At 43.9% G+C, this 27950-nt stretch overlaps 1 protein-coding gene across 10 annotated transcripts; it reads right to left on the bottom strand.

The window, feature by feature from the left end:
* Positions 1–3832: 3832 nt before the first annotated feature.
* On the bottom strand, positions 3833–27460 carry Pfkfb2 (6-phosphofructo-2-kinase/fructose-2,6-biphosphatase 2). Of its 10 annotated transcripts, XM_013157947.3 has the most exons (17): positions 26920–27151; positions 26053–26163; positions 20404–20529; positions 19817–19913; positions 19384–19450; positions 19193–19267; positions 18781–18837; positions 17827–17951; positions 15768–15975; positions 15250–15396; positions 14416–14520; positions 13609–13738; positions 12864–12926; positions 12545–12609; positions 11918–12097; positions 11255–11323; positions 3833–5788 (listed from the first exon to the last, which is right to left on the bottom strand). In XM_013157947.3, exons 2-17 carry the CDS (start codon positions 26141–26143, stop codon positions 5723–5725), a joined length of 1671 nt encoding a protein of 556 aa, XP_013013401.1. In that variant the 5' UTR covers positions 26144–26163; positions 26920–27151; the 3' UTR covers positions 3833–5722. The 10 variants fall into 10 exon arrangements, 8 of the variants coding, with proteins under 8 accessions (XP_013013401.1, XP_005005918.1, XP_063096105.1 ...); XR_010044500.1 differs by lacking the exons at positions 11255–11323; positions 11918–12097 and having other exon boundaries at positions 13609–13851; XM_005005861.4 differs by lacking the exons at positions 11255–11323; positions 11918–12097.
* Positions 27461–27950: the final 490 nt, after the last annotated feature.

Below are 27950 nucleotides of genomic sequence, written 5' to 3' on the forward strand. Positions count from 1 at the left end.
CAGCCATTATCATCACTTTGTAATGGTCACTCTATGTCTTTTTTCTGAGAAAGACCAGATTACGCCACTCTCAAATATACTGCTTGGGTAGAAAGATTATTTAAGTCAAAGTCATCTGTGACTCAACACGTGTATGAGCGTAAACTATCATGGAGGTTCCCTTATCTGACTAAAAGCAGCAACTTCTGGGAAACAATCGTGCAAATCGACTCCCAGAAGAGAGAATGCAAATAAAACCCATCCCAAATTTCTTTTTCAGGGGAGTTTTATGGCCTTGAAGGAGACAGAGAAACCACTCATACCCACTTGAACAAATATTACAAAATTTCTTACCTGTTTGTTCTCTTGGAAACCTATTTAACTTTTTAAAAACTCATCTGTTTTCCCGTCAGTGCTTTTCTTTTTCACTCTTCACCTGTTAGGAAAGTATACAAACCCTTGGATCTAACTACTCTTTTGAGTCAGTCTTCACTCTCACATGTATTTGAGTTTCATGTGTAAATAAACTGATTTTCTTCCTTTTGTTAATCTGTCTTTTGTTAGTTTAATTCACAGGCCACAGAAAGTAGAGGAAGGGTTTATTTTCTTCTTCTTTTATGTTCTAACACTAAACTGTTAACAACTTTAGAACCTGTAAACTTCAGGGTTTGAACCTCATTTTTTAAATTATTCCTTCCTGTGTGCTTTATACTGTGGAGCCGTCTGCTAAATGAATCAAAGAAATACAGAAATGAATGAAGGCATCCAGAAGTCCCATGAAGGTATCTGAAGTACATATTATTATTTATTGCATATTGATTTTTTCACATCTTTTCAACTAATGTGTCAACTACTATAAACACCTTTCATAGTTTTCAAACTTCAAAACATGACTTACATAAACATAGAAAGAATATGTCAGAGATCTTATTAATGAGGAACCATCAAGACAAAGTGGTTCAGAGTTTGAAAAATAGTGATGTATATTGTCAGTCCATCAAAAGCCTTCTGATTTTGTAAAAATGCAAAATTAGTCAATATCCTACAGAACATCACTATTTGGAATTGGCTTTTATGAGAGAAAAATCATTTCATTTACACATGTAGCTCGAATACATGTGAATGGGAAGAGTAACTCAAAAGAACACATAGATCTGAAAGTTTGTGTACCGTCTTAATAGGTGAAGAGTAAAAGGAAAAAATTGAAACAAAATGGAAAAAAAATCACTTGCTTGCTGTGATAATAATAATTTACATTGTTCTCCGACTTTAAAAAATTGCATTTTCAATCATTTGCTACAAATCAAGCTCTATTCTTGGAAAGCTATCCAGGAACCAAGTGAATTTTATTCTGGGTTGTTTGATTTTATTGTCTGTAATGGTATGAACAGCTATTTTGAAGAAAACAAGACATTATAATAGCTAGTGATGATTTAATATCATCTTGTTTTGAAGTCCACCAAGCTTTGGTTCTTCTGTCTCCACTGGCTTTATCATGTTATATCTTATTGGATTTTATTATATGTGATAGTATAAACAAAATATTTTATAGACAAGGAGATAATATAGTAACCTTTGTTTTCTGTTAGTTGATTCTGAATAACCTGTAATACTTTCATTCTCTTGAATGGTTTTACATTGTTTTTTATGTTTGATACTATAGTATATTAAGGTATACGAAAATATTTCAAGAAAAGAGACACTATGGTAGCTACTGTTATGTTGGATTGTCTTGTGGTGAAACACTATGTTGCTTAAACTGTTCTGTTCTGACCTGTTTTATGTCCTCTTTTGTCTTAATCATTTTTTAAAAATAAAATAAAAAAGAACCAAGTGCATAGAATTGAATGTTAATCAAAGTTACATATCCCCATGCAATTAATAATCCTCAGTCTGATAAAAAAAATGCCCATTCACTGAAAATCTATTCCAATGATCTCTTTTTAATCCCAAATTCTGAATTTTTCTTAGCATAAGTTCTACCTCTTGAGGAACAACTGTTCTTCAGTATCTTATATCTATGTTTGTACAAATTAAAAGAATTAAAACAGGAAAGAAAATCTAGTTTAATCCCACATAAGTATGACATAAAATAGAGCATGTATTATAGGGAATGACTACAAACCACTCACTCAATGGCCTACTTCAGATATCAGGACTTGAGGGATTCAACGTTGTCTATGATATTGTCTTACTAGTATTTCTCCATGAAAGATAAAAGTATTTATGCTAATCAAAATATATAGATTATAAATATCTTCACATAGTTCAAGGCAGGTTTCACTATCAACTGAGTAAAAAGAAAACTTCATTGTCAGAGCATTTTGGGTTTTAGAATTACAGATAAATGTATCGCTTGATTGTATACATCTTTAACATGTCAAAGGGAAGCAACAGAGAAGGGGATATGAGATATGAGGATTATTACCTAACTCTTGGTTTCCTACCTTGAGGTCTAGGCATGGACTTCCGGTTGTGATTCTCCTAAACTAGCTACAAAACTTATGTGTGACTTTTTCTTGGAGAGCTTAGCATGTCAAACTCTTAAATGAGTTCAAGAGAATGAATGCACACATGATGATGCATAGTATTTCCGAAAACCATAATGCTTGATGATAGGTTATTGCCAGACTGCCACCGGGGCAGGGACCAAAGGGGGAGATCCAACAGGGCAAGGCAGTGAAGTCTAAAGTTTACCCTCTTCACAGTGACTCCCAGGTGAAAACCCTGAGGAGCGTTAAGACAGTGTAATAATTAAAGGTACAAGATAGAGACAATATATCGCCATTGCACAATGCCAGTGCACCCTCTGAATAGTCATTTTCTAACTGTGCTACTTTATTGGCTGCATTTCAAAATAGCATGGTCTGCATTTCTTGGCTTTTCACTGTTACAATTCTTACCATTGGCCTTGTTCTAGGCATTGGCTTTAACAGTAATTCCAACAGTGCTAAGTGATGTCCTTCAGTAAGGGCGTTCATTACCTACCTGTAAAACCAAGAGACAGACTCCAGATGCTCTGAACCTTTTATGAATGATGGCTCCAAGGCTGAAAGAGGTGATACTTGCAAAAGTGACTAGAAATTACACCCTTGATATACTCTCATTGTATTCTTCCAGCTATACTATTAAGGTACAATGTATTCAATACTTACTACCACCAGCTTGTTTCAAATTTGAAGAATTTAAAAATCATTTTTATTCTGCCAAAAACAAACCTTGAATATAAAATCAATTGGAAATGTTTTGCTGGTATATTTTATCTCTGTTGTTGCTGACACCATGGAGGAATCGCCAAATTTCTTTATCATACACAGTTATGTAACTTTATCTAATAATGGTTGTTGTCCAGGTCATTCATGGGATATTCACTTGCTGTTGACCACTTCCTTTCCAATAATAAACTTTAAAAAACAGGGACATTGTTTCAGGCATTGCTAGACAATCAACAGTCATTAAATATCTGTTAACTAATACAGTGAGAGTTTAGAACAGCAATAATGTGTGACGGTAACATTACCACTGATACCACTCTAAACCCTGAGGGAATCTGGTTAAGACAGCAGCACCAAGTGATATATATTACCTAATAATGAGAAACTTTTTTTTGAGACAGGGTCTTGCCATGTAATCCAGGCTGGCCTTAACCTCATTAAGTAGCCCAGACTGGCCTTGAATTTATGGTGACTCTTTTGCCTCAGCCTCCCATGCTGGGATTGCAGGTGTGCATCATCAGACTTGGGGAGAATCATTTTTCAAGTTAGTTTCAGACACACTCAGGGCAATGTTAAGACTGTGCATATGCATAATGTACCAACTGTTATCTTTTGTGTGTGATTTTAAAAACTACATCTTTAATTGAAAATAACTTTTATTGTATTTTACTACAAAAGCAATACATGTGACTCACATATTTTACTATGGTTTTATTTATCCAGGAGATGAACTTTTCTCCAGAGAAATACATCTCTTGGTTTGTAATAAAAAATAAATGAGAAAGTATTCAAAATGTCCACACTGTCCTAACATAATTATCTTTTTACAGAAAACATAGCCATATCCTTGAAACTTAAGGTAACAGTATAGACAACAAGCAAATATTCAAGCCACCTAAATTTCTACCAAAAAACTAGTAACATAAATTATATTACATTCTGATTAAATACATGCAAATGCTCATATGAGGAGTTTTTCATATAAGCACTTCAAAATGCCTTACATGGAGAGAATAAATAAAAACATTGTCTGATCATCAGAAGACAGAACAGATGCAGAAGGAAATCTGCACCACAAGAACCAATCATTACAGTACAGCTTGCTCCAAGCAGCCGGACAGAAATCACCCACTACCGTGCAGTGGAAGAGCTTTCTGAAGGCAGCTTTGTGCGTATAAAAGCGGCCCTGAGTTGCTGATGTTGAGCCGCCTGCAGCCCAGGGAGTTGCATCTCAGGGAAGTCTCCTGCACCATCCACGTAGGAAAGAACCATTTACAAAAAGCTACATTTCACTATTTTCTTGCTGCTCAGGCTTTTGCCCAGCAAGTGGACATCTGAGTTAAAAGAAAAAAAATTAAAGCTAAAAATGTACTTTCTTTAAAAAAATAGATTTTGTTTCTAAGATGTGATATCCTTTGGGGTTTCTGTGTTCTTCCTCAGGAGTATCAGGGTTCAAATCACACTTGCAGAGAATGGTTGGTCCATCAGACAACCACCATGCTGAGGAGCAGCGATCGGGGCTCATGTGCAGGGAAGCTGACTGCACGGAGACCCTGCTTCTCCCTGCTCCCCCACAGTGTGACAGGAGACCAGCGATCGCAGCAGTGACAAGGAGCTCAGAAGTGGGCACTGCTAAACCACTGCTTTCATATACAGCCACAGATTTCTTAAACACATCTCTGTGGCAGACTCCACTGAAGGACACAGCTTCTCTGTCTTGAAGCCAAAAAGACTCCCTATAACCATGCCTAAGGAGCGGTCCTTACTTCTTCGTGAAGTGCAAATGGAAGGCAACTTTTCTCCTCAGCCCTAAGTCCCACCCTCTGGGACCACTGCAGCAGTCCTCTTTAACTAGGGGAGGCAGAAAACACAGTAGCTAAAAAAGAGAGCTTACAGTTGGGTATCCTTCTGGGGAGTAGCAGTCAGATCCTGTCCTGCAGGGTCTGGACTAAGAAAAACTTTCCCAAACAAAAAGGGTGCTGCTGACACTACCAATCCATCATTACAGAAAGAGGTTCCAGGGACTGAGTGTCGCAGATGCCTCCATTCCCTGGCAATGATTCTCTTGCTCCCAATGAGGCAAAAGATAAGCACACATCTTGGACTCCAGCCTGCTCGCCTGCAGTGGATGCAAAGACAAGCTCTATTGCATGGAGAAAGTTTCCTGGAATCCATCTTTCTCACTTGGAAACCAAATTCGAAGAGGTGTGTGTACACTTTAGGCAAAGAATAGCCAGACAGGGATGCAGTCACAGGTAGGATGTTAAACACCTGCACAGAATGGTATTTGCAAAACTAGGCCAAACTCAGTGAAGAGAGGATAAAAGCTAACCGATTCAAGATGCTGACTGATATGCCCATTACCATGAGGGGAAGAAATATAGTGATTTTTTTTTCCAGGCCCCATTATGGCAACCCCAAACATGCAGTCCCTGCTTAACTTTCTGATCTAGGCTCAGTGAAGCCGACATCCCAGGCTTTGCGACAGATACTGTCCCTCGGAGACATCTGGCTCAGCCTCCACATCATCAGGAGTGCAATGTGAGGGACGCCATGGAAGGGTGCCTATGCCCAGCCAGCACATTATCCACTGCCTAGAAGTCAAAGAGGAGAGAGGCAAAGCTATTATACCACAAGCGAGAGACACACAAAGGAAAGCAGAGCAGAATCCCTCCCAATGCCCCCACTACTTGCCAGTCCACTTACCCCCACGGCCACACACATGCATGGAGTGAATCTGTGGCTGCACGTACACCTCGACTCTGGGAAGCCAGGCAAACTCTAATGGCACAGCCCTGCACTTCTCTCCCCGAGAAGCCGAACGTGTGACTATAGGGGGGCCAGCCATTTCTTTCAATCCAGAACCATACATAAGCTACAGACTCAAGATATGAAGTGGACGTGGTCAGCAGGGCTGTAGTAAGAAGAGGATGCAGGCAACATTGGCCAGAGGACCATGCCAAGAAAGTGACACTGCAGCCAGGGGCCACCTGGGAGCTGAGGAGGCTGCCTACTGATGCTGTCGCAACCCCAGTCCTTTCTGAAATCAGGCATGAGAGGAAATCAACTTCTTACCAATCAGCTAGGATGTCATGTTTTACTTGTGGGAAATTCTTCACCCTAGCACAGTGTTTCTCAACTGCTCCATCTGATCTGATTCAGTTGTTCTGGGACAAGGCCTGAGCTCCTGCATTTCTAATGAGTTCCTGGTCCTTGTTAGGGTAACAAGGAATAAGCCATGAGAAAGATGAGAAAATCCCATGTGTATATCCTGTTTCAGAGGTTAAGTATCATTTTGTGGCACTGGCTATGATATCTCTAGAAACAGGCAGTGTATTTGGCTAGCCCACTAAATTCTCAAAGATCTCCTAAGTTTTTCCTCATAATGACTCATACATAGCTAATGGGAATCATGGTACCATGTAGTCAAGTGTAATTTTTTCTTAATTCTTGCATGGGCCCCAACAGTGTGACTAATAAAATTCACATTCCCCACAGTGTCCTTCCAGTCTGGCCCAGAAGGTGGGGGAAGAGAGCCATGCCTACACCATGGACTCTGCTCACACTGAGAATGTGTTACCTGCCCAAGTCTCAGTCACTTGTCAAATAAATAGAGAGAGGAAAGTTTAGAGGCAGGGAGAAGGTGGGAAACAACTCAAATTACAAAACAAAAAATCCAGAAGCCTTCTGGTAGGTTCAAGTTACTCAATAATTTTATTTGCCCATTCTACACATACACACACCCGAACACATTTCAAATACAGTTATACACACTGTAAGTGGATCTGAGTGAAATATTTTGTTGTGTCACTGATGAAATCTGAATTCTGCTGAAAATTTATGCTACTTTCAACAGAACCATGCCTAGAAAATCTGCAGTAGAGTTCTGTTCCCAAGCCAGCCATTTCCATTCAAACCAGTGAGGCCCCCAACTCCAGTCCCTCCCAGAGGGCAGTTTGTGATCAGTCTGTGCTTCTGTCATAGAAAACCGTATCACAATAAGTTGATTTTGTTACTTGAACATTTTTTTAAAAATGTATACAAGTGATTCACATACAAAACCTGTAAGCAGGGAAATACTGGTCACAGATGTCCAGTGGAAGGTTTACTGGAAAGAATACTTTTGCCAACTCCTAACATCAGTTTTTGAATGTAAGATTTCCTTTGCATTTTTGCTTCTTAGATTAGGAATAAAAGCCACATACATGGCAGACTGAAAACAGCAGCACCCTCCGATGGAATGCTACATTCCATAACAGGGTAAGCACAGGACACAGAAGGTTCGGGAATGGATAGTGACAGGGAAGCCCTGTCCTGAACCAGGGGGCTGGGTAAGATGACTTCAAGGAGAGATGGCACAACTTCAGGCTCTAAACTGGCATTCCCTTAGCGGAGTTTACATGACATCACACAAGTGAGGTACAACTGGCATCTTTTACAGAGATATAAGGATTTGGCTGCTATTTTACAAGAAAAATCACAATACACAGAGCTTCCCCATAAAGAAGAAAGGTGGAGTGTTTAGATCTTTTCATGGCAGGACAGATCAGACAGACAGAGAACGACTATAATGTGTATATACTACCACTCAAGATAATAAGAAAATGTCAGACTGTGGTTTACTGACCCCTCGAGAGAGTGTCCTCTGGACACTACAAGTCTAAATTCAATTCCTGGACACACTTCAATGTCTGTCACTTCTAGGGAGAGTCAAACATACAGAATGTTGCAAACTGACTCAATTATAGATTTTAAAAAATAAAAACATTTTAAAACACATACAAGACTCAAAAGATATACAACACAACACGCTTCCGGGCTTGGCCATGACAGTGGAATGTACCTCAGGTCACCTCACCCAGCTACAGCTGCCATCACAATGGGCATGCGTCCCTGGATTACAGGTCACCCCAAGCACCACTACTGAGATTCTCTGAACTCAGATCTTGGATCCCCAGATGAACTTATGGCTAAAAAGGAAGTGCTTGTTTCTTCAAATGCCAAAGTTAAAAACAAAACAAAAGAAACAAGCTGGGCATGGTGGTATACATCTGTAATCCCAGTGTTCAGGAGACTAAGACAAGAGGATGGTTCCAAATGAGACCAGCCTGGGCTACAAAGTGAGCTCAAAGCCAGGCTGAACTGCATAGCGAGACCCTGCCTTAAAAAGAAAAAAAAAAAAAGCCACAATCTGAAAATCAAAAGTGAATTACAATGGGAATTACCCAGATCCCTGCCAAAATATTCAACCATTCGGCCCAAGAGTACAAATAAATTGCACCCCCAACTCTTAACATCTTGGAAAACAGAAACTAGAGACAATGATATAGGGTACGTCCACAGCACAAAAGATGTTTCTACATGATTTTCTTATTCTATTTTTCAACTTAATGTAAAAATATTCCTTTAGCAAAATAAAAAAGAATGGCAATAATAAGAGCTAAATCTGAATTTGAAAATTAGAGATAAAAATAGAAGAGGATTCTCTCGTAAATTTTACATTCCTCTTTCAAATCTGTCTCGGGCTTTTGCATTCACTTTCAAGGCAAGAAAAAAGAAAACAGAATATACTATGATTTTCTTTTCCCCATTTAAATAGTAGTCTTCAACCATTTCCCCCATAACAAAACTTAAAAGCTTCTGCAAAGGGTCCTCTGGAGGCCAGCCTTTCTTTTAGGGTTTGTGAGACAGACACAAGCAGAGTAATGTGTGTCTACCACCAAAATACATTCAAGTAACAAGGGGAGACAAGGACAAAAGTAAAAGACAGGAAGCAGAACTTCTGCAATGAACTCTATTACACTCTACGTTATCCTCACTTCTCCCGACTAATCTTCTCTGAAGGGATCTTGCTCTAGAAACTGACACTGAAAGTCTTGCTGTTTTCAATTTCCAATTTTTCCTGTCCAGAAGATAAGATTACCCCAGCTCCTCTTCTGAAGGAAGTAAATGAGCGTAGGGGAAAAGAGGAAAAATAGCCAGCAGGGCCAGAGTGAACACCAGGTGACCTGCCTCTAGTGGTAGCATTTGGAACAGGCGAACTCAATGCTGCTTGGTCGAAGTCCCTTCTTGTTAAGAGGAGGTGGGGCCTAAAGCCCCATCTCTGGATCAGAATTCTCTTTCTCACTCGTTAGCTATGAAATTCTCTCACCTCACACCAGAAGACTGAATGTGCGTTTGGGTTAGAGTTGCTAACATCCCCATGAAGCTACACCAGGCGACCTTGTGAAAGCGCCTCCTGTGCCCCCCCCCCGCCCCGGGCCACATCTTGTTCTCATAGGGGGAGGGACACCCCCCCCCAACCCTTTTGGTCTCATAGCCAGAGGACAAGAGAACACTCTGGGGATGGAATCTGTACTCCACAGCAGCACCAGCACTTCCAGACTTGGACATTGGTCTTTTTTAAATGTCTGAGTAAATTGCATGCTCTGTCTCTTAAAATAACCTTTTTAGGCAAGGACCTTTTCTTCTACTTCTACATGTCCTTCTCCATCCGGCCCAAAGTTACACAAACACACACACACACACACTGCTAAGGACGTTGTGCAAGAGTTCAACAGGAACACAGTTTACTCTGAGTCTTGGACACAATTTTGAAAAGAATCTAGGCAAGCACAAGGCCAAGATCATTTGCTTACGATGACACCTTCATCATCTTACAGGTTTTTAAAATTTAATTAAGTTTATTGGTACAGTTTAGGGATATACAGTGGTCACATTCATCATAGAGAATTTGTACATGTACACGATATGCCTTGATTTGTCTCTTTTCATCCTATAGCTTCTAACTCAGTACCTCTCTATAGGATCCTTAAAGTAACCAGTTTTTACCCAATGACACGGAATTTAGTGACTTGTTCCACACCACCCACAGTGGGAAGGGGAAACAATGAGATCACAGCTGAGAATCAGCCTTTCAAACACAGCAGCCTGCCCTTGATGCGGTCACCTCCTTTAGTATTCTAATACACTCCAACATCTAACTCCAGAGAACTGTTCAACACTGAGAAGTCAGAACCCCAAGGGCCGTGCTTTGTCCAAGAAACCACTGTCCTGGCATTTTTCTGCCCCATTTCCTAGAGTGGAGTTCTTCACCTGGGGTATGAATCAGAATCAGGAGGGAAGCTATTTAAGCACACACATGCCCATACGCAGAGCCAGAGGTTTGGAGTCAGTATTCAGCATGACTCAGATAGACCTGGACACACTACCTGTATGCTTCAGTAGATCTGAGGAGATTCTCAGGAATGCTCCTGAGAACCATGATGAAAGGTTTTCTATGGCAAAACAAAAGACCCTTGGAAAACAGCTAATTGCTCTCACTAGTTGCCTCCAAAAGCCTGGCTGATGGGTAGGAACTCCTGTATCTCATCTAAAAAATCTCACGAGAACTCTATATATGCATTAAAAACTTTGTATATAAAATTGAGAGAAAGGGAAAGCCATCATGGGCCACCAACGGACTAAAAAGTCCTTTTGTACACAAGTCCTTTTTTGAACCTACAAAGAAATGAGATGACAAGTGAATAGAGAACATTAAGACAAGACACCATGGTACTCCTCAGACCGTTATGATGAGACTGTTTCTCCTTATTCACAAAGAACAGCTCAATAGAGATGAAATTCATCAAAGGTTTGCCATATTTGGAGAAAAACCACTTGCTCGTGTTTTAAAAAGTTAACTTTCGGAGAGTATACTGGAAAATAGTGAGCAGATTCAGTGAACTTTGCTCTGCCTTCTGCCTCCAAGTATGCAGGTATCAGTGGTGACGACTAAATCTAATTCCATCCTTCTAAACAGCCCCTGAGGTCACGGGCTTTGGCAGGAAACTTACAGTGGCTGGCAGAGGACCAAGCTGTGGGTAAAAGATCTGATACTGAACAGAGAACCTGCAAAAACTAAGAACCACCTACTTCACTGCCAGCCAAAGGGTACTGCATGCATGGCTCTTCAAGTTCAAAACACAAACCAAGACATTGCCCACACCCTCAGAGACAGAAGCTCCCAAAGTATCAAAAACTTGACACTGCTTCTCATGAAAAGAGGCACCAACTCTCACCCTTGGTCCACTTGCAAGCTCCAGAGCATTCTGTGGATGTTCTGAAGCCTGGGCTGACCCTTGCAGGACCTGGCTGGTGAGGAGAGGGGATAGGAAAGAAGAAAACCCTCCCCCAGTCTAGAGCTACACAGGCCCACTGAAGTAAGCATCAGTGGGGCCTGGACTTCTCCCCACGAACCCCCCTTTCTTCTTAGATACTACAATGCTGAGTGTTCCAGAGGACAAAGTAAAGGCAAGATGGAAGAGGGAGAAAGCCAAGTGAGTAAAACACACATTAAAGAGACAAAGGTGAAAGACATGGGCCTTTGCGTCCCCAGCACACATCACCATAAGCCATGTATTAATGAGTTCAGATACCAGGGAAAAGAGAAGAACCAAGCATAAGGGGAGCACATATCCTTTCCCTCCTCCTCCAGCCTGCTCCAATGGGTATCTGTCCTAGAAGACTCCATTGGCCCCGTTGCTTTTGGGTGAAGAAAGGTTTCAAACTGGAGAATACCTAGTTGGTCTATACACACAGCACCTCAAACTCTGTGGTAAGGTTAATAGTGAGTTGTTGAGGGTAGGGGTATGGTGAAGTTAAGTGACTCCTTGGTGATTAGTAGCAAAGACAGGAGGCCAGGGCTGGAGGGACACACACGGTTACACCACCGGGATGCTGACTTGGGTCTTCGGCTGGTCGGCCCCATCTTGCATGTCCAGGGCACGGAGAGGGCTGAGGGGCTTGAGGGGCCGGCTCCCAACACTGTAATTTCTTGGACGCCTTACTGTATTCGAACTGGACAGAGGTGTAAAGCTGTTCCTTCTCATCCTTACAGGGGTTTGATTCTTGGGGAAGTTGTTCTGATTGGAAATGGAGGGACACCACACACATGAAAGCCATGCCCGAAGCTCGCTCATAACATTCCAGAGAGAAATGGGGCCCAACAAGGAAGAACTTCACTTAGGAGGACCACACAGATTACCAGGGAGAGACCAAGGAACCACCCACCCCAGTAGGCTCCTCTGGGTGGGAAGGGATTTGCCTTTCACTTCTGCCTAACACTGCCCACATTTAACTGAATTTCCTGGAACCAGCTCTTAAGGTTAAAGTTCATAAAAGAGACACTAACTTAAAAAATTAATAATTCTCCCACTTTGCCTTTCAGAAAAAGCAGACTACCAAGGTCATGAGTTCTGGATCTGTTTTCCTCGTGTACATAAAAGAAACCCCAGGTCTCCTGAGGCCAGAGACCTCACAGACTCAAGGCGGCACGCAGCTGCCATTGTGGTCCGTGGGCAGACACTTACAGTTGGTTTGTCACGGTGAGTGTTCACAGCTTCCACACTGAGTTTAATTGTTTCCACTTTGCACCCTGAGAAAACAGAAGAGAAGCCTTCAGAAAAAAGCTCACAGAAAACAATCCATCAGTTTCAGCAGGGGAAGCCTACCGTCAAGTTGTGTATGCACTCCCAAATAGGCACACATATAATTATATCTCTTCCAAAGTGTAATGGCACTAATGGCAAATCTCTAGTTTCTTGATTATGAAGCCAAGCTCCAAGAAAACTCACACATTCTGACCTTCCTCTGTCCCTACATTCTGGCAGCCCCTGAGTACATAGTTACCATAGGCCACGGGAGTGAGTTTGAAGATGGTATGGAGAGGGCATCTCAAGTACGGTAGTTCATCTGAAAGACAGGGACCAGGTAAGGGCAGTGACTTGGGATTATGAACACAATCAATATGACAGAAGAAAGTCTAAGGTTTTTCCAAGCAGTTTCTTTACCCTAACTGCCATGCAGAGTTGTCCAGCTCCTCCCCTGAGCCCCAGACAATTATCAAGCCACTAAATGGGAAGGAAGGAAGTAAAGCCATTATAGATCCTTCCTCAAAGGTAAACTAGGAATCAGTGCTATAGCCAAGGCCTTGTGGGAGGAAGACTGGAGCCCACCCAAGGAACCAAAGATCAGTGATGCTGCGGGCTTCTGATAGCTGGGAAAGGGAAGGAAAGGAAAAGGCAATACACTTCCTTACTGCTTTCACTGGGAAACAGCTGCCTCACCCCCAAGCAAAGGAGGAAGAGGATTCCATGAAGCTACTCTCTGAGTAGCCAGTGTGACAAGCTGGAACTCTTCACTCACTTATTGCTGATGCTATCAGGAGCGTCAGCTAACACTGGTTCTCTACCCAGCAGGATCGAGCAGCCCCTCCTCCAGGGCCCTTGGAGCAGCACGGTTCATTCAGCACATAGTTGCCCCTCCATGCCTGCTGCTAACTTGGGCAGAAGAGGTGGACGTCCACCTCTCCATGGTGCCACAAGTCCAGTCCTCTGCCATGCACGTGTCCCCCAGCCCTCTCCACAACCAGTACCTGCACCCTTATCCAAGAAGTAGGCCAGAAGGCAGCGCATGACAGCTTGGTGGGAGATGACGAGGACATTGCCCTGCCGCTCCAGCTCCATGATGACAGGTTCCAGCCGCTGCACCAGGTCCTGGTACGACTGTGGGGGGAAGTGGGGCAGCCTAGTAGGGGGCCAGGCACAGGCTGGCAGCCAAGCGGGTTGCTGAGTCCCAGAGTCAGAGGCCACCACTTCTTCCCCTGCTGGCTTTCCTCCTGGAGGTACAGCAACTCCGTGTCACCTACCAGCTGCCCCAACTGTGGTATCCTAAGAATACGCAGCTTTCAAGATCAAGAAAGCCACACGTCAAAAAAAGGAAGTTTGAATCCAACTTATACTATTTTCATGGGGAGCTGGCAGTTTTTTTTTCTGACAGTTTAATAGAGTACAAGGCGACAATAGGTGTCTAAAACTCCCTGGACCTCTGCCACCCTGTTTTATTTACTTTTGCCTTGAACATCCTAGAGCAGCAGTGGTAAACCTGCAATACCTGCTCGGGTGGGGATGGGACTGAGGAAGCTGACTGGGAAAAAGAAGCAAAACAGATCACTCTGATCTGACATTCCCAACACATGGGGCATCTGTCTCCCTTTTCCTGAGAGAGCTTCATGAATAAATAAGGCCTAAGCACCTGAGCTGAAGTGAACACAGGATGAGGCAAAGGTACAAAGAGCAATGATGTCTAGACGCACCTTCCAGAATCACATCACTCTATCACATGAAAGGGAGCCCCCATCCCAGAAAAGAAGTGGGCAGTCATTCACAGGAAGGGGGCTCACCTCCCCACCAGGATAACGATACAGATACTTGTCTTGATCTCGAAGTGCGAACTCTTCTGGGTACTGCTTTTCGATCTCTGCGTATGTCATCTCCTCACACACACCCTGCAAGAAGTTACACTGGCTTCAGGCAGTAGACGTGACCCTCCCCAAATGAAGATGAATAACACTAATGTCTTACTACCTGCGGGAGCCTATGCTGGGTCCCTTCACAGACTGTGAATGACCATGACTAGGGTGCCACAGGGTGTCCCTGGGTGACAGCCACTGGAGAGAGGAGGCAGCTTTTCTAGCTGAAGCTGACACTTTCTCCTACCACTGTGAAGAACTTAAAGGTCCAGCAGAATCAACAGTATAAGAGAAGCAGGAATCAGTGACAAGGGAAACTGAAGAAAGGGGAGACCTTTCAGGAGCAAGAAAGGGGTAGAGAACGAGGAATGAAAGAGAAATGTCTGCTTTGTTCTCAGGATAGAGAGGAAAATTTAGGGAAGGACTTTTCCAGAGTAGCTCGTCAAATGATCTAAGTAGAAAGTAAAGAACTGAGTAGTTAGTAATTTTTCCCATAAGGAAAATATACAAAAAGAACAACGTAAGCCCTTGTTAGGCCCATTCTCCCCATGTCCCAAAGTGGCTGGGTCAGAAATGGATTTGGGTCTCATGACTGCCATAGGCAGGAAGTCTAGGCTGTAGGTACAACTGTCCCTACTTCTTCCCTCAACTCCCAAAATGAGCACAGGTTTGGCTTCCTCCCAGGTAGTTCTGGTGTTTTCTGGATAAAACTGTCCAACTCATGACTTCTGGGAGTTTCTGCCTGCATCCAAGACTCCTACTCACAGCGTCGATTTCATTCAGAATCTTCCACTGCTCGTAGGTCACACCAAGACACTCAGCAGTCTGGATGGTCCTCTTCAACTGGCTTGTCCAGACCTTGAGGTCTGCTATCTCCTGTTCCTCCAGAAACTTCTTTAGAGCCTGAGCGAACTGGGGTTTGAAAATAAAAACTAAAGAAAGGTCATGCACACACTGCGAACTTAGCCTACAGTGGGTAATCTGTTCAGCCATGATGAAGACAAAGGGAAGTGAACAGGAACTGGAGCACCTTGTACAGTGTTAGGAACACAAGATGTGTCCAATATGTGATGGCTGGATGATCACAGCAAAAACATATCCACAGTATCCACATTATAAATCAGCGAGAAGCGCTGAGCAAGAAAACATTTAGCAGTTGCCTGTCTGAAACCACAGCCTAAGCCCCAGTGGGATTTAAGAAGAAGGGGATAAAATAGATGACCTCCACCATGCCCTTCTACTTCTAAGCCTAGGAGAGCCAGCCTGCTGGCCAACGGACTCACCTGCTTTCCACGCAAGGAGAGTCCAGAATCACCGCCTATCTTCCCCAAAAGATTGAACTCGCTCTCTCCGTGCCGGCAAAGGTAAATGGTGCGAGGGTGGACGTGGATGTTCATGAGGTAGTAGACTATCTTGCTCTGGATGTAGTCCTGGACTCTGTTAACTAAAAATCGCTGGCCCACATTTATTACTTTGATGAAAGAAAGATCCCTAGAACAGGATAGGAAAAAAAATTCCAGGTTAAGAGAATTTGAGACTATTTGAGACTAAGAGTAAGGGGAAAGGGTTTCCATAGTGACTTAAGGCCCACAGCAACTCTCCATCTTCTACCTTGTCATACCCAATATTTACAGAACCAAATGGCAGGATTATTCCTCAGAGCAAGATGAAGCACTATTTCCTGAACTTCTAGTCGCTCCACGCCATTTCTTCAGTGCCTGCAGTGCCATGCAATGTAGAAAATATGCTAAGCAGGCCCCCATCAGTCCACCTCGATTAGATGATGCCAAGTTTTTCCCAAGCCCACAATCTGATGTGAAGCATAGGTCCCCTCTGAGGTGGTCAAGACCTGGGCAGAATATGGCATCAACCAGCAATGAGGAGAGAGAGAGGGCAGCAGAACCTCAGGCCCTGTGCAACCGGCTCCCTACATCTACCTACTCAGGCCTCTTAAAAGCACTCTGCTTTGTGGCCTTTACAGGATTTTCCTCAGTATGAAAGTAACAACTTATTCCCAAGAACATTTCAGAAAAAAAGACCGAATGATACAAGTCACACATCACCCCACTACCAGAGTAAAAGTCTATAAACACACGTACTGTCCTCCTATACACTGATACTCTAGAATGCTTTTCATGTAGGACTTAGGGCTCCCTAAAGAATATCCTGTTATACCGCTTCTAGGGAAGTTATTACATGAACACCTCCAAATACCAGAACTCTGGACAACTCATTGGAAGAAAATGGAGGGTTCAAGACAATGAACAGGCCACTTCCACAATCTAACAGTTTGCTGCATACACTGGTCTCACTTTGGTGCCCAGTGTATTTGTGTTTGAATAGAGCTGTTAATTACCTTGAAGCCCTGCTCTTTCAAAGGACGAGGTCCCACAGTGCACACTCTTTCATGAACTTGACATCTCACTACAGTTCTTATACATCACACATGGCAATTTAATCTATACGGGATAGCACATGGCACACTGTATTCTATACACTACCAATAGACACTGTCAGATTAATGATAGCAACAATCACATATTTCTCTCCGAGTTCTTGAGGGCTTTGTATGTGAAAAATATATATAGCCAGGTGTGGTGGCACACTTTTGTAATCCCAGCATTCGAGATGATCGTTGCCAAGTTTGAGATCAGCTTGGGCTACAAAGTGAGCTCAAGGCCAGCCTGAACTACATAGTGAGACCCTGTCTCAAAAAGACAAACAAACAAAAATATATATAATATGAAATTCAGTACTTACTATTTATATATAATGAGCTATATGTGACATAGCATATGTATAGCTATATGTATAACATACATATTTATACACACACACACACACACACACACACACACACACATAATATAGCTGTATATATAAAACTTCAAAAATTGACCCAAAACTGATGACATCTAAGAGCATCCTCTAACACCCTGTTCAGAACTACTGATCTGGTGCAATGGTTTTTATCTGGGGTTGATTCTGCCTCCCTCCCTTGGGTGGGTTATTTGGTAATGTCCTCACAACTTGGAGGCATTACTGGCATCTAGTAGGCAGACACCAGAGATATGGCCAAATATCTTACAGAACTACCCAGTTCCAAATACTGAGATAGAAAAATTTCATTCTAAAGGATAGAGAGGAAAACTGATGATAAAAACATTTCAGTGTCTAAGTGTAAGATGCAATGCACATAAATGCCACAGAGCCGTACCTTGTCTCCTTGGAATAACATACAGCACAGATCTAGATTACCACAGCACATAAGCGACAGAGCAGGCTCTTGCCCCAGATGAGACTCCTGCCTCAGCCCCTTCCTACCATGGCCTTAAACCTTACTTGTCATAGTTGTCAGGGTCGAGAGGTCGGTAGGTGACTTTGTAGCACTCGATTCTTTTCAGGAAATCTTCCATGACATTCTCCCTGTTCCTTTCAGGGTAGTCAGGGCTCGACACCTTTACCTCCTAAAGCCACAGACATTATAAAAAGTCAGAGGTGCTCCCTTACCAGCCCCGTACAGATAGCCACTACTAAAAACCAAAGTAGGGATCTCAAAAAGCTTTTTGCTGGAACACTGGCGCTACCCACTCAATGAGCATCCCTCCCCTCTTCTGTGACCTTGGCAACCCAGAAGGGAAAGACAACTGGAGAGTCATGTGCCTGCCTTGGCTGACGGACAGGAGAAGTCACACAGCTGACACTGCTCCTGAGCCCGAATCTCTTTGTGTACTTTCCTGGGAAAAAAGAATGGGCCAAATTTTCCCTCACCACTCAGAACAGGGAATGCAGCCCAGTGCCTCAGTTGGGACTGGGTGTCTCTTCCTCAGATGACCCCAGCCCCTACATGGCTGAGAGCACCTCCTTGAGATCATAGGCAGTTGTCTGTTTGTCACAGTGAGACCCATCAGATGGGGACTTGTGATGCTGCGAGCTGCAGGTTATGAGTTCAATGTGCAGAATGCTGACCAGAATATTGGACAATGGCAGGTGAATGGCCTTCCTATAAGCAGGCAGAAAAAGAACCTGATCTGGGATAATATACAGGTCTCAGCATTGAGACAAGGCCAGGATCTCACAGCCTACACCTTAGCCTTGATTCAGCAGCTAATTGTTTTTTTCCTCAAAGCCTCAGTTTCGTGTCCCAAGGGAAGAGTTTAGAAGTACAAAATGGCACTCTGGCAAATAGAAAAGATCTCCCTGTAGTATTAATCGTATCTACTTGTCTCCCATTATCCAAAACATAGACACAGTACCAAAGAGAAAAGAGAAGTGATAGGTCAGAGTGTCACCCACCAGGATATTGGCAGCAATGACATCAGGATCATCACAGACAGATTCCACAAAAAACACCTGGCCATGGAGAGATGACACAATAAATAAGTCATAAATATCAGGTGGCTAATTAAGAGCACATGCTCACCCTCCCCACCCAGTCACCACGTCTCCCAGGATATTTTTCAGGACTACGGCCTTCAAGGCCTCCTCATTTAAAAAGTAGCTTTCACCACATACCCTGGGCCTCAAACATAAAGGCTGAAGGTTTAAGAAAGGATCTGAAAGAAACTACTCAAGGACTGAGGGTATGCCCCAAGAGAAGAGCATCAGATATCCAATCCTGTCCTCACCCAAATCAAATACATTCAAATCTCATCCTAACCCCTACCTCCACTCATTCTTTTTCCTCCAGTATGGAGTTACAGCCTACCTTGAAGGAATTCTGCGTGGCAAAGTCCAAAATCATGTCTCTCCTCTCTCGGGTGGTATTGGTGGCATCAAACACCTGGACAAAAAGCACACAGGATAAATGGATGGGGACAGAGAAATGGAACCCTGGCAAGGCAGACTCGAGAGGTGAGGGGTGAAGACTGAAAAGCAGCGGAAGTAGGTAAGGCTTACCGCAATCTGCCCACTCTCCTCCGTGAGATACGCCTTAACATCTTCCAGTGCTACCAGAGCACACTGTCTGCCATGGAAGCAAAGGACAGCAGCAGTAAGAGCTAAGTTCAAACATAGCCAGAGTCAACCAGTTCGTTACCTTCATATCCTTCCTAGTTTCCCTCAGTCTTTCAACTTTCCCACTGAGCTTTTAACACTGTTCTGTACCTCCATCCCTAGCCCAATGCATACATCGGCCTTACCCTATTATCACACAAGCAACTCCCTGAGCCCTGGTCTTCTACCCATCTAAGCTCAATGTGATCTGCTGACCAGATAGCTTTTACTTAAAATGCCCATGAGCTATTTACTGAGAAAAAACAAAACCCTATCATATCCAGGATCATGATGGTCCAGAAAGAGTTGACCTGGAATCAGGCCTTAAAAAACTCACCTGCGAATCTTCATGGCCTCTTCATTGTCATGCCGAAAGAAATCATAAGACTTATAGGACTTGACAGCTTCTCGCCGATATACACCAAGATTGAACACTGCAGAAGATACCCAAATCCTTCAGCAGCACAATATGACAGCCCCAACCAAGGGTGACCTCTTGATGCAATGTCAGAGCAGCCAAGGACATGCAAAATGCACCACAGCATGTTGGGAATTATGCCAGTTTAAGAGTCAAAAGAGCTGGACTCATGGTTTGACTCCCAAGACCTGGACAAGTCTTAGGTGGTCCAAGTTCCAATTTCATAAGGGTGCTATTAGGTTTAAATAACAGGATGCATGTGCAAGGGTTTAAAAAATGCAAAGTTCTGTTCTCATTCATTCTTAATACACCTATCAAAGGTATTCCCTTAAAAGTACCCCAGTCTGCCAAGGCCAGGAAAAGATAAATCTGGAGTCATCCAATAAATAAAGAAGCAACCACTACTTTTGGCAGAAGCATTCTATTGACCTTGATGTTAGGGAGGATTAGTCTCCCAAAGATTTAGGAACTAATGATTCCCTTCTCAAGGAATGACTTGCACCCACCTTTGGTAGGGACCCCAATCCAGTTGAGGTAGCGTGTTAGTTTCTTGGACACGTAGGTTTTACCCCGGGCTGGCAAGCCAATCATAACAATGAGAGTTGGAGAGTTGGTCATGTAGGAGGCCCATGCTAGAAGGAAGTAAAACAAAATAGAACTCAATGACTATAGATCTAGTAAGGGTTATGCACCGTTCTAGGAAATTCATAATTTCATTTAATCCCGATAAACTAGTGGGGCAAAGAGGTTCAGGAAGAAAGGCAAATTAAGGCTATAAAGGGCAAATCCTTTTGAAATAGAATGGGTTGTGCAGAGTTGTAGAAGTATCCAGACTAACATGTGTCCTTTCCATATGCCTGAGGTCTTCAAAGAGGTACCAAAGATAGAAAGAAGAGATACAGTGATAAGGATTAGGCATCCTCCTCACCATGAGAAAACCAAGTAACACAAAAATGATACGGCCATTATTCTATCTATGCTGAACTGAGCTGGCTTGTGAAATAGATCCAACAGAGTTTCTGCCCCGAGGACCCCAACTATTCCTTCACAGCCAAGAAAAAATTACCTCACTATGGCCAAAGAACTTGCCTCAAGTCATTTTGACCTCTGCACTCAGGCCAGGAAGTCCTTCAGCAGGAATTTCTAAATCACAGTGAGATTTAGTAGGCAAATCCTACTTGCCACAGGCTTGAAGGGTCCGGAAGCTCCCTGGTGGAACTAAGCCTCAATGTTCTCTATAAAAGCAGGAACAATCACTGGTCCACGCCCCTTGAATGCGCATTCACAAAGCTCTGTTGCAGTGGAAGGTGAGGCAAACTAGATGCTCTGAGGCCAGGTGCCTTATCTAAGGGCACATTAAGGGTGAAGCACAGAACTGACTTTGGAATCCAGACCAAGTGCTTCCTTAACAGCATTTCGCCACAAAAAGAAGTTCCTCCTCCAGGCGGGCTCCTCCCTGACCATTCTGCCATCAAGGACACAGTGCTGCCCGCCCCTTTCCTGGGACCAAGACTCAAAGTGAGGTCATGGGGAGGGTTCAGGCGCTTTGGGCTCCAGCTGGAAGACATACCACAGGGCAGGAAAGGCAAAGAAACATCTTAACCTTCTACCTCTAACACCACTTTTCTTTCCAAAGGGGCCCTATAGTTGTGGCTGATTCTCTGGAAACACAAACTGACTCTGTAAGGCTAGGAAACCATTCAGAAAAATGGAAATGCCTGAAAGGGAAATCTCTTATCCTTTGAGAACGATATGTTAAAAGATCTCAAAGGAGAAGTGGGTTTCAAGAGAAAACCAGCCAGCCCCAGATGGAAGAGTTTTGTAAGGATATTACGCAAGTATCTGCAAGCCAGAATGGCCTTTGTTGGGAGGGAGGGGCCAAAAAAGTAGGACTTCTAGTCCTTTACCCCCCCAGCACAAGGGCAAAACCTGCCTGTAAGCAGAAGTCCCTCCAGGGTAGGTAATGAAACAAAGTGAGTGATTCTCCTGTTTGTCCAAACAGGGAGCTTAAAGACAAGCAAACATCAGCCTGTAGTCTCCAGGCCATTAATCCCTGGTTACTGACCTCAAGTGGGCAGATGTACTCTGCCTGGCATCAGTTGCCTCTGGCTCAAGTAATAAAATCCTCTGAGCCTTCAGTTTCTCCAGCTGAATGCACATCCTTCCCAGTCCCCCAGGATGTGGCTAATCACCTTCTACATCTGCTAACTCTGGGGCCTTCCAGCCCATTAGACACTTTCCCCCCAGGACCTGTTACCCTCCACAAAGTTTAAAGTGAACTCATACTTGGGAGTTGCTCAGAAGGGAACAAGGGCACCAGCTGCTCTGTGTTTACCACACTGCGCAGATCACGCTAGGAACAAAAGCTTATCCAGTAATGAGGGGCACCGCACCCTGCCCTCTAGTGCCACACCTCCTCTCTCGGCCCAGAACACACCCACACACACCTGCTACAACCAAGCTTCTCATTTTCTGGAGTAAAATCAAACCACACTTCCTATCACTAACTAGCACACTGGCAAAACTAGGAACATTTTTTCCTTGAAAATCACACCACCGCCACCTTAATCTGAACGCAAGATATTTCAGGCTGACTGATTTCAAAGATACCACGAGACCATCTCTTGACATACAACACAAGCCTGTTTTAATCTTGAAATTCTGCCTTCTTTACAGAAAGTTCAACTTGTTCTCTTGAGCAGACTGATTTTGTCTTCATAAGCATGCTTGGATAGGACGTGGCTTGACAAATTTCCTCAAACAAATGGGAAAACCAAGCCTGGAGAAGTTTAGAGCTCTGCACACAGTACCACAACAGAAGGTCAAGGTCAGGGCTCTTGACTGGACTCCTGGTCTCATGACTGCCCATTCAGGCGCAGCTGCCAGCTCTCTGGCCGCATGACAGCATCTGACCATAGGACCCCACGGTAAACCAAATTACCTTCTCCATCCTAATCTGGAAGGATGGTCTACAAAAGCAAGGGTTCCAGCCTTTCCATGGGCAAAGTGTTCTTCCAGCATTCCCTGCAAATGGGCCTCCTGCTCTGAAATCTGCATCCATAGAGTAGGTTTCCTAAGTAACATTTTTTACTCAGTGGAAGTCATAAAAACTGATATTTCCTGTTATTTACTGATGGGCATGAGAAATAACCAAGTTGATACAACTGCTGCTAAAAACTAGGAAAACAGATAATTTCGTTAACCAGTGCATAGTGTAAACTGACAACATTCACCTTCCAGCAAATATCTTGAAATACTGGAAAGAGAGGATAACACAAAACTTCTGTGAAGTGCCACAGTAACAGAAATTAACATTTCCAATGTGTTTCTTATACCTACTTCTGTAAAGAAAGTTGTGGATACAAACTTACTAAGGCATGAGGATGCTCACTGCAACAATTTTTGTGACAGTGAAAAACTAGCATATCCATATAGTGCAGAGTGAGGTGAATTTGGATGTACCAACATGCAAAACAGTTTATAAGATAACACGCTTTTAAAGGAAATGGCAAAACAGAATATGTATAGTATGAATTTATGTGCACATCACAGTAAGATTGTCTAAAAGAGTCAAACACTTTGCAAAGATGGGAAAGACTATAAGATTTTCACTTTTCACTTTCTGGGTTTGAATTTTTCATGAATGTGCTTTGTTCCTGTATTTAGGAAAAGGCATATATAGGAACTTGCCTGCTACAGATCTAATCAAAATATCCAAACAAAAGAAGCAGAAAAACCATGCAATCTCCCCACATTCCTGCCTCCACCTTGAAGTCACTCAGCCAGGCCTCCCTTGGGCCCAAGCCCCAGGAAGGCTTAGGTCCCAGCAATACTCCTTGGGAGGTTTGGGCTCTCTAAAGCCATTGCTCAGACTCAAGAGTCAGCCAACACATTAGCAGCAAGGGATAACAGCTGAGTGGCAGCCAGGGTGCCCCTACTAAGGAACATTTTCCACAATATTCAGAATCTGGGGACTCTGAATTTACCAGCACGGAAAAGATGTCCACAATACATTAAAAAATTTTAAAGGCAGCAGAAATGAGTATAATAATGAATCTGTTGTCACCAATATACCAGAAGATGTCTAAAAGAATCCAAGTTATATGTCTCCAAACATAGCAGGCAAAAGGAAACATTTTCATAAGCATACATTCTCCTATGACCACAACTGTCAGTGTCACAGCCCCACCGTAAGGAAAGAGGGTCGGTGAAAGGTGACAGCTTTAAAATGACTCAAATCCTCAGCTGAGGAGAACAAGCAGTTTGGAAAAAGCGCATGGAGCTCAGAAAGAAGAAAGCAGAGCTCAGATCAGCAATGACAGTTTAGAAAACCTGAAAGACATGGGATTACTGTTTCCTTCATTAAAAGCCTCAAAGCAGAAAAATTTTAAAAAGTTAGAAAGGCAGGTGATGTTGATGGAGAAGGTAGAGCCAGGACCGACACAGGACATACTGTAGTCACAAAACCCCACAATGATCAGCTCTACCCCTGCCCCTAGTTCTTGCTATTTTTTGCAGCAAAGAGTGGGGAGGTACTGGGAACTGCACCTAGAGCCCTCACATTGAGCTATATCCCCAGACTTTTGTTTTGTTTTGTTTTTTAAATTTTGAGACAAGGTCTTGCTAAGTTCACTAATTGCCCAGGCTGGGTTTGAATTTGTGATCCTCCTGCCTCAGACTCCCAAAGTGCCAGATTACAGGCATTTGCTACCACAGACAGCTCTCCGCCCTCTTTTGGGCCAATAATCCTAGTAATGAGAGTACATCTCCATGAAGGGCAGCATCCCAGATCTCCAAGTTTGGGTTACAATATTGTTAACAAGAGCAGACCACATTCTTTCCCAGGAGAGGGGAAAGTGCTCTTCTAAGAGATGCTCAACTCCAAGCATAGCATTTGAGAACGATAAGACTTATATAAGTTTCAGGAATAAATACAGCAGGCAGATAGTCTCTTGTGCTAGTTGTTTTCCTATGTTTACGCATTTAATCTTCATTCTTGAGGAAGGTACATCAGCATCTCTACTTTGAAAAGGGAGTAAAGGGAGACATGATGAGGATAAGTAACTCATTTAAGGCACACAGCTAGGAAATAGTTTCAAGCCCAGGCAAGCTGACTAGAGGCTACTCTTAAGCATCATATGAACTAGTTACCTCTCATAGGCCATTTTGCCCTTGGTGCCTGGCTTTGTGCCCTGGCAGAGAAAGGAGACCCAAACTGTAGAGGCATGCGTGCCAGCCTCACTAACATATCCAAACCAGCTGCTTCTGTCCAGCACACCTCATGATGCTAGGTGAAGAGAGACAGTCATCATTAATCATGAGATTGACACAAGAGCTTAGCATCAAGGTCAAGGCTCTGGGAATAGCTTTCAGCATGAGACAATTCCTGGTCTCATACTAGGTGGCTGCTTCTACGTGCTGATTGATTGATGGGTAGAGAGACAGACAGGCAGACAGATAGATACATCTCCACTAAAGTGAGAAAAACTGACTGGTACAGTTCCAAAGGAAAGATGCAATTTAAAAGCAGGAGCAAGCATCAGCATTCCTAGAGAATATCCCAGCCTCTTGGGACGCTCTACAGCCTAATATAAGGTAGGAATATAGACGCAAAAGGTCAAGAAATGAAGCTTCATTTCCTGCCACCGTCTACTCCTGTCTCTGTCTACAAGACCAGCATGGATATGCTCCTATGCAATAATGTGCAAAGCACAAAGGCAAAACCAGTAAGAAAGAAAGACGCTGAAGAAAACAGAGTTCACAGGAAGTCAGGACTCATTCGCTGGAAGCCTGTAGGAATATAGCAGTACTGCTGTCTCCTACCTGCAATCTCTACAATGAGCAGCGCACTCCAGAACCTTACCCAACAGATAAAGGAAAGCAGAGTAGCATCCCCAAGAAATTCCTGCACTGTCACTCCACCTGACCATAACACTTCCAACCTCATTAACTACGAAGACCCAGCAAACAAAGCAATAAGGAATTGCAGGACATGTCACTAAGTCCACTTGATTTAGACAGGAAACTGCCCCCTGGAAACTTGTTCCCATGTAAGTTATTTTTCACTCTCACTAAGCAGCAAAGCCTAAGATCATGACTACATTCCCAAGATAAAACCCCAAGACATGGCAGCCCCTCCTCTTTCCCCGACTCACAACATTTCTTGTCTGACATTCGAAGATTTGTGGATTTGGTTTCATGGCTGTTGTTGCTGGGTTCTGTGGAAGACGAGACATTTCCAGACATGGTAGCTCTTCAGAAGGTGCCTAGGGGAAGGGAGGAGAAGAGGGAAAAAAAAAAGAATGGCAGGAAGAGAAGGAACCAGTTTCTCAACACTCTCCGTGCAAAGGATCAGAGTGGGATATGCGACAGAACCCCAGCCAAGAATCAAGGCCAGGCCTCTTTCTTCCAGGCACCAGTTACCTGCCTCCCAACAAGCCAGAACTTCTAAGCCCACTGTTTCCTGACCTACAGAGAGCTACACCAAAACTTTGCATTTATTTGCGGACTGAGTTTACATTCATAGACCTTTGCTCTTGAATCCCTCGAATAATCCTTTCATAAGGCAGATTTTGCTACTATTATTACTTCCTATTTTACAGACTGAAATCATGTTAATTGATTAAGTGGTGTGTCCACCTTTCTTCCTGACCTCCTAGTTTTAAGAATCTGGGGAGAACAGTAGTGGCAATTAGGGGTTCAGTGGGGGTGGAAATAGATCAAGTTCATTATCAAGAACGTAAGTCCAGCTCAAAGGTAGACTCAGCCCTAAAGGAAAAACGAGAGTGGGAAGGGGAGGGAAATCGCGTTTACCTCAAAGGAACCCCGAGACAACCCTAGCACGTCACTATTTCTCCTCTAGTGTTCTCGGTCACCCTACTTATCCCCTGGGAATCTGTCTAAAGGAGGAACGGGTCGCTGAGGAGGTAAATGACTTCCCCAAGGTTACTTGCAAAATGAGGCTAAGTCCTGATACGAACAGTGGCGCGAGAGCCCCAAGCTCACACCCCACACCCATTTACCAAGAACACAAGGTCCCACTGCTTCAGAGACCTCGCACCGTTCCTCCACGGACCGCACAAATTCTCCAGCCCTAACACCAGCTGTCGCTCCGCTCTCTGAAGGTACGCAAACCCCGCGGCGCCCAAAGCTGGTTCTGCCTAAAGGACTAGGCATCACTGCCCAGGACCTCCTCCCAGCGGTAACAACGCCTTCATCCCGCCGGCCCAGACCGCCAGGCGTTGAGCTGCTGTCGCTCACCCTAGGATCTCTCCTAAGAAATCCTCTGGGCTGCGGCCCCGGCGCTGCCCCGGTAACGCGGCAGACGAGCTGACAGCCAGCGGCCGGGGCGGGCTACAAGTCCCGGCTCGTCACGTGGTTCCGCCCGGCCCCGCCCACTGCGCGTCGTCCGCACCTGGAGAGAATCAGCCATCGGCCAATCGAGCACCTGCAGGGCCCACGGGGCGGGGCTCCAGACGCCGGTTCCCACCCAGGCTCGCACCCGAGGACCCAGCGGTGAAGGAGAAAGACCGCTGGGCAAGTCTCCCCGCCGGGCTAAGGTTGCTTGGTAACTAATAGGGCTGGGGGCGGGGTTAATAAAACCCTTGCTTTTTTATTTTCATATTCTCGCGAGAGCACACTATTAAGTAGCAGTCTAGCGGGGGTGTGACTCTAGTGCCAAGATTAACACTTGCATTCCTGAATCCTGGCTGGACCTTGTTAGATCTACAGTTCCATAAACTGAAACATAAGCTTTTGTTACCTTTCCACTGCACTTGAGCTGCTGACTTTAGGCAGTCTGCAGTTCCTTCCCACAGATCAGACGGTGTAACTAAATCAGCTGTCCAGCTAGAACTAGGAGCTGTTGTGGACTTTGTCATATCAACTAGCAGGCCTCTAACTGTCTTCCTTTCCCCCTTCCTACCCAAGCTATATCATCTGTTACAGTCATCTTGAAGAACAAACAAGCAAAATTGCACCAGCAGGAAACTGAGTCGGGAAAGGTAGGAAAAGATGCAGAGATTTCAGGTGATATAGTCACAGGTGGAGGCTT

The sequence above is a fragment of the Cavia porcellus genome, unplaced genomic scaffold (assembly GCF_034190915.1).
Source record: "Cavia porcellus strain 051 isolate PalLab524CR breed Dunkin Hartley unplaced genomic scaffold, mCavPor4.1 scaffold_29, whole genome shotgun sequence".
Taxonomy (NCBI): domain Eukaryota; kingdom Metazoa; phylum Chordata; class Mammalia; order Rodentia; family Caviidae; genus Cavia; species Cavia porcellus.